At 45.3% G+C, this 6,791-nt stretch overlaps 1 protein-coding gene across 1 annotated transcript; it reads left to right on the top strand.

The window, feature by feature from the left end:
- The first annotated feature begins 610 nt into the window (after positions 1–610).
- Positions 611–6,791, top strand: EXO5 (exonuclease 5). The gene is made up of 5 exons (XM_037880441.2): positions 611–756; positions 1,511–1,746; positions 2,486–2,590; positions 2,975–3,147; positions 4,474–6,791. The coding sequence occupies exons 1-5, from the start codon at positions 665–667 to the stop codon at positions 4,939–4,941; spliced, it is 1,074 nt and encodes a 357-aa protein (XP_037736369.1). The 5' UTR covers positions 611–664; the 3' UTR covers positions 4,942–6,791.

Raw genomic sequence — 6,791 nt, 5'->3', positions numbered from 1 at the left:
ACAAAGTAAAACTATTTCCCCTTGTTTAGTCTCCCCCCCCCCCCCCCCCCCGCCCCCACTGTTCCTCAGACGTTCTTGTTAACTCCTGGAAATGGCCCACCTTGATGATCACTTCAAAAGGTTTTCTCCCCCCCCCCCACCCCACTCTCCTGCTGGTAATAGCTCATCTTAAGCGATCACTCTCCTTACAATGTGTACAATAAACACCCACTTTTTCATGGTCTGTGTGTATATAAATCTCCCCACTGTATTTTCCACTTTATGCATCCGGTGAAGTGAGCTGTAGCTCAGGAAAGCTTATGCTCAAGTCTCTAAGGTTAGACTCTAAGGGGCCACAAGTCCTCCTTTTCACAATGCATAATGCCTCTGCTGGGGCTGGGCTTCTCAGGCGGCTTGGGGGCTGACCCCGTGTCTCCATTACTGGTCCTTATTCATGCCCATTTCTGCAGTCTCTGCTGGGCGGGGTCCTAGGGCGTGGGACTGGAGAAGGGGAGGAGGAAGGAGAACACCATGGGAGGGAGCTGGAGCTGGAGCTGGAGCTGGAGGGAAGGGACCCGGGTGGAGACCAGCCCCCTGCCCCTCCTCCTCCTCCTCCTCCTCCTCCGAGCCGTGCTCGTCCCAGCGCGCAGGGGGAGGCGGAGCACGGGCTGCGATTCAAGCGTCCATGGCGGGACCGGGCTCCGAGCCTGGCGAGCTCAGCGACTCCGAGCTGCTGCGGCTGCTGGAGGAGGCGGGGGACGACGCGCTGCAGCCGGGGTAGGCGCTGCCCCCCTCTCCCTAGCTTCGGGGTTCGCCTGTAAACCGCCCCCCCACCTCCAAAGCCTAGAGGGGCGGCAGCTCCCGGAGCTCGCCCCCCACCCCCATGCTGCATCCCAACTCCAGCCTGCCATGGCTCTTCCCCGGTAACCCCCGGGGGCTTCTTTGGCTGCTCCTAGAAGAGCTGCACCCCCCGCCCAGGCCTCTGGGAAGCAGCCCCCAAATTGGGCTGCATCCTGGGTGCTTGCCAAAGCAGGGTAGGGTCCTGTACCCCCTTCGCTCCCGAAGGCAGGGGGCAGCGAACTGGCCCCCTGCCTTAAACAGGGCTGGGGGGGGAGCCAAGGCTTGTAGCCTCCCCAAGGAGTCCTGAAGATCAAATCTCCATCCGAGCAATTGTTCCCTGCTCCCAGCATCTAGATTCCTAACTCAGGGAGACTTTCCTTTTGCTCCGGGGCTGAGCGGGACATTCCCATGGGAGGGTGTGAGACAGGTCCAAACTTGCCCTAATCTGGCTCATGCTCACTGAAAATAAAGGGCTGCTCCTTACTGGGGCTCTCACAGAGGACAGTAGGAACTATACTAGTGTGTCCCTAACTTGGCACAGACTTTAAAGAGAGACTGATATCGCTCATCAGTTTACTATTTCATCTTTGTGTAGTGGCTTTGCCGGAGAAACTTACTGTGCAAACTGCAAAACAGTTGTATTTTTAAAGTACTCTAGAGAGGGGGAAACAATTAATGTATTTCATTATAGACACCGTGGAAAGCCAAACTCCTCAAGCGACCTGCCTCTGGGATCCGGGAAGGTGAAGAGAAAGAGAGCACAGACTCCCCTGGAAAAATATGACCTGAACTACCTTTGCGTGACTGATCTGTCCGCTCAGAGTTGGTGCGAACAACAAATGGTTTATGGGAGGGAGCTCCCTCAGCTGCAGGCACCAGAGACAGTCGTGTTATTAAACACAGGGAAGAGCATACATCTAGCAAGAGGTAAAACTACCAGGATGTTGCGGTAAAAACTTCCATTTTGTTTTCTTTCTCCCCAGCCTCTTCTGTGTAGTTTATTATACAGTGCGTTGTTTCATTATGTTTTCTGCAAATATTTTAGAAAGCTTTACTATGTTTGTGTACAAATTAATTTACTTGTAATGTGCTGGGTCAAATTCTACCCACAGCTATACCTGTACAAACCTATTGATGTCAGCAGGGATGCACAGGTATAACAGTAAGCCGAGTTTCACCTTCTAGTCTCATAAGAGTCACCCAAAAGCATATACTTGCATTCAAGAGCAGTATAACAGACGCTGCATTAACTATCCTACTATGCCCACTTCTGGACTATATTTAATTTACGGGTGTCCCTGGAAAAAAGAAAATGTTCCTTGTAATCCTCAGTGGATTGATATATTGCACCAGGGTCGAGGAAAGAGGCCTAATTTTGTACCGTTTTCTAAAATTGGTGATTATTTTCACAGAGAGGGCACTGGACTGGGGGTCAGGAGACAGGGGTTCTTCTATTCCTGGCTCTCCGACTGATCTGTTGAGTACCCTTGGGTACTCATCTCTGTGCCTGATTCCCTTCCCACCTGTTGTCTATCTTGTTTATTTAAACTGAAGCTCTTTTACCATGCTTCATGGTGCCTTGCACAATAGGACCCAGAGATCATTTGCAGCCTCAAGGTAGGACTGTGATAAAAAATAATAATTGTTTTATCTCTTTTGAAACCAGAACTAGAAGTTCATGATGTAGTGAAAGTACATACGACCAGCAAGGAAGACTCGTGGGCGATAAAAATACTGAATCTTCTTTCTGTGATTCCAGTTCTACAAGCAGGTATGTAGGCAGGCAAAAGGTATTGTCATACTTTTTTTTATCTTTGTTTTACCCTGTGTGTGTGTGTGTGTGTGTGTGAGAGAGTTTATGTATAAAAATTTGTTGTGATCTTTGTGCTAGCTTGAAAGGATAACAATTAGAGATCGTCAAGACAAAAATGTGTATTTTAAATTCCCTTGCCTGAATTTCTAATAACCACCTTAGATTATTAAAACTGAAACTCCTTGGGGAGGCATGCAAGCATTCTCTTAATCAGGTGTCTAAATGCAAATTCTTAAAATGCATCTGTAGTACAATTCCAAGAAGTCTGCAGTGTTACTTAAATCTTCAATTAAAAGCCAGCGAGCCTCATAAAATGTATGGGTATCCCATTTTGTATTCCAGGTGGTTGCGTGCGGGAGCTTCCAGTCTTTGGAATAATAGAAGATGTCTTCCTGATGGGAATTATTGATGAGCTATGCTATAGTGCCAAGGGAGAGCTGGAGCTGAGAGAGCTAAAAACCCGAGGCCGACCTTTTATGCCTTCTGGAGCACAGAAGAAGAAAGATTATTTCCAGGTGGGTAAAATATGTTCAAATCCATAGAGGGGTCTATCCAGTGACAAATATTTGCTCAGAAAACAAGCAACGGATGGGTTCCTAAAGAAGTAGTGTAATATAATGACTTTTTGTAGTTATATTGTCCCTCTTACACCAAAAACATTCTACAGATTATTGTACAAATTATATGTGAATTGCAACCATCTCTGGAATGAAAGAGAACAGTTGTTTGACAGCCAGCCACCATTTTACACAGCTGTTTAGGACAGGAAGTATTTAGTTGAAACTAGAAGGGGAACTCCATGTAGGTGGAGTGTAACAACCCAAACTGGAATTCAGACCAGGCATCAGCGTTAACAACCCTTCTCTTGGGAAAAGTGTCCTAGGATCTTCAAAGACAGGTTCTCAGGACACTGGTTTAGCATCTCATGCAAAAGATAGAACTCCAGCAGTCCATGGTCCCCCCAGATCATTGGTTCAATGCTGACTTGCAGAGACATACGTCACCTACTAAACTATTGCCATCAAATCCCACAGCACTTGGATTGGTTGTGCAACATTAAGTTTTTATTTTAACTACAAGTGCACCCTATTCGTGTAATTTGAGATCTGCTTTCAGCTGCGTATCATCAAAGCTGCCTAAAGGATTTATTTGGCTGCCTGCTTCCCATTTAGAATTCGGGCAGCTGTGAAAACCCCACCTTTTAAAGTTCAGCTGATTAAGACTCATTCTATCAGACTCGCGCCTCAATTTTGAACACGCTTTATTTACACCTAAAAATGTACATGCAAATAACTTCTATTACTAGCTCCTCCACGTTTTCCTGGGCGATTCATCTATTTGGAGCTGACATATAACCTTACGGAGAGGGGCATTTCTATGAATAATACACTCGGCTTTCAAGGAAGTATTGCACTGAGTAGCCTGATGGTTTAGGGCTGGAGTTTCCAGTGAAGTCTGAGGCTATGCCTGCCCTCTGAGAGAGGGGGCGGATTCCCAGCTCGTGCAGACATACTCACGCTTGCTCTCATCTGAGCTAAAATTAGTGGAGCGTGGACAGCAGCAGACTGGGCCTGCCGCTCGGAGTACAAACCCCTCTGAACCTGGAGGGTACGTACTCGTGGCGACTAACCTGTGACACCGCTGCCAGTGTTGCCCTACTGTTTTTAGCATGCTAGTTCAGGTGAGTGAAAGTGGAGTATGTCTATGCAAGCTGGAGTCCCACCCCTGGCTGTAAGTGTAGGCATAGCCTAGGGGAGTACAACCCAGCTTGTCGCATTCTATAACGCATTTTGCTATAGCGGATTGCTTATTATCTTTTTTTTTTTCTTCCCCCATTTCAGGTCTGTCTGTATAAATACATTTTTGATGCCATGGTGCAAGGACAACTGAAACCAGATGTTATCACCAGTCACATCCGTCTGAGGCCGGAGCAGCCACTGGGATCGCACCTTAGGGAACACGCTCAGAAAATAGGCTTCACGGTAACCTGCTTTGGGGACCTCTTGGAGCTGATGTATCTAAACATGACGCTCTCCGACGTCCCCAGCATTGACTGTTTGAAAATCGAATACAGCCACCAGGAAAGTAACACCCTGCTCGGGACAGAGGTGGTTCAGTTTGAAGAAGAAAAGGTGAGAGAGAGAGCGCAGTACTACCTTGCTTACTGGAAAGGACGAAGGGAGGTACAGGGAGTGGAAATTGAGGAAGCATGGAAATGCCAGTCATGTAGCTACTCAGAGATCTGTGATTGGAGAAGGAAAAGGGCAGAAGGGCCTGAACAGAGAAGTGGACCAAAGAAGAGTAAATGAAGACAACCCTGTCCTCCCAGAAGGAGGTTCCACCTTACTGATGTGAAAATGTGTGTGCACTCAATTCACAGGGTTAACCAGTCAGAATGGAGCGGACCATAAGAGCAGGCCAAACCTATCACTTTACTAAGCAGAAGTCGTTGCACCAATGGTGAATCTGGCAGTGTTTTCGTAATGTGACATTTTAAGTGCTCTTAAGAAAATAATGTTTTAGATAGTATCTGTTGTTACAGAGGTGTAGTCTAAGGACCAGGCAAGCTGTGCAAGTTGCTGCACTTCTCTGAGCCTCCATTTCCCCATCTATAAAATGGGGGTAAATGCCTACCTCATATGGGCTCTTTGAGGGTTATGTAATTTTATCTTGGTGAAGTGGTTTGAACATGAAAAGCACAATAGGGTTTTTTTATTTCCTACTGCTATAAACTCTTATGTAGACAAGGTTCCAAACCATAACCCCAGATCCGAACACACGTAAACTTGGTGCTTCATCTTTAGTTCCTTTGGAGTAACTCATCCCTTATCCGTCTTCTCTGTCTGCTCTCCCAAAGATCCTATATCAGCCATTCTTTTTATAAGAATGAAGATGAACCCAGCTCTCTCCCAAAACCCATTAGTGCTACACCGGGGCATAGTGACATGAAGGCTGGAATTTTTCAAAGGTTGCCTGAATTTGGCACCTAACTCCCTTAGGTTCCTTTGAAAATCTCAGCTGAAGGCCCAGCCCTGCAAGGTGACTGTACGATGCTAAGTACCCTCACTCCCATTGGTATCAGTGGGAGTTGTGGTCATTCGTTGCCTTGCTGGGTCAGCCTCTTAAAAGTCAATCTGATTCCGTTCCTTGTGTAAGCCTTTAACCTTTTCATGTGTTGTCAAAATTACATGGTCTAGTAAGTAAGTAATTGAGAATCAGATGACTATTTAACATATTACTGGATTATCTGTATCAAGGAAAATGTATTGTTTTTAAAATGTTTTAAGTATTTTACTGTGTAATAACAAAATTCTTAATGGTGGGGGAAGAGGGGTTGTTTGGTATGTGTGGGGGTTTTTTACTATTAAAATCAAATGAATAGAAACTTTCACTGTTTCCACAGAAGGAAATTATCCTGTTAATTGAAATTTGAGGTGGGGGGCACGGGAAATAAACCCATTTCTCCTGTGTTGGACTAAAAACAACCAGTTTTGATTTTGTGTGTGCAAGGGGGAGTTCATTAGGAAGGAAAGATATAACTACTGCAAAACTTGTGAGGTTTAAATATTAAAGTTAGAAGGGAATGCTCATCCATGGTGAGCCGTGTCCTCAACTGGTGTAAATTCATAGATTGGTTCCTTTGGGCCTTAAAACTTCTTATTCTGATAATCTAGTCTGATCTTTTGTATAACACAGGCCATAGAACCTCACCCAATAATTTCTTTATCAAGCCTCTATCTTCTTGTGTGAGTTACGGCGTATATTTTTCGAAAACCATCCAGTCTTGAATGAAAGACTCCAAGTGATGGAGAATCCACCACCTCCCTGGGTAAGTTGTCCCAATGGTTAATTATGTCCATTGTTAAAAAGGTGTGCCTTATTTTTCACCTCTGTGCTTAGTTTCCCCATTTGTAAAATGAGGATCATGCTACTGACTGTTGTAAACCACTCTTAGATCTGCAGTTGAAAAGCACTATTAGATGATATTATTTTTAATCTGAATTCGTCATTGTCATCTTCTGCCAGTTTAAAAAGCCATTACTATCCGTAAGCTCTTCCTTGCTTATAGATTGTGTTTGAGTCACTATTGAACCTTCCCTTAGATAAATTAAATAGTTGGAGCTTTTTTTCCAGTCTTTTGCACTAAGGAATTGTTTCC

The sequence above is a fragment of the Chelonia mydas genome, chromosome 17 (assembly GCF_015237465.2).
Source record: "Chelonia mydas isolate rCheMyd1 chromosome 17, rCheMyd1.pri.v2, whole genome shotgun sequence".
Taxonomy (NCBI): Eukaryota; Metazoa; Chordata; order Testudines; family Cheloniidae; genus Chelonia; species Chelonia mydas.
The sequence above is the reverse complement of the archived record's forward strand: the minus strand, read 5'-3'. Positions and strand labels throughout refer to the sequence as shown.

What these genes read in the sequence shown, in the direction of transcription:
- EXO5 (XM_037880441.2), top strand. Translation starts at nt 665, where the DNA reads ATGGCGGGACCGGGCTCCGAGCCTGGCGAGCTCAGCGACTCCGAGCTG. An exon ending in GACGACGCGCTGCAGCCGGG is followed by an intron (nt 757 to 1,510) that starts GTAGGCGCTGCC and finishes ATTTCATTATAG; the next exon opens with ACACCGTGGAAAGCCAAACT. An exon ending in GATTCCAGTTCTACAAGCAG is followed by an intron (nt 2,591 to 2,974) that starts GTATGTAGGCAG and finishes TTTGTATTCCAG; the next exon opens with GTGGTTGCGTGCGGGAGCTT.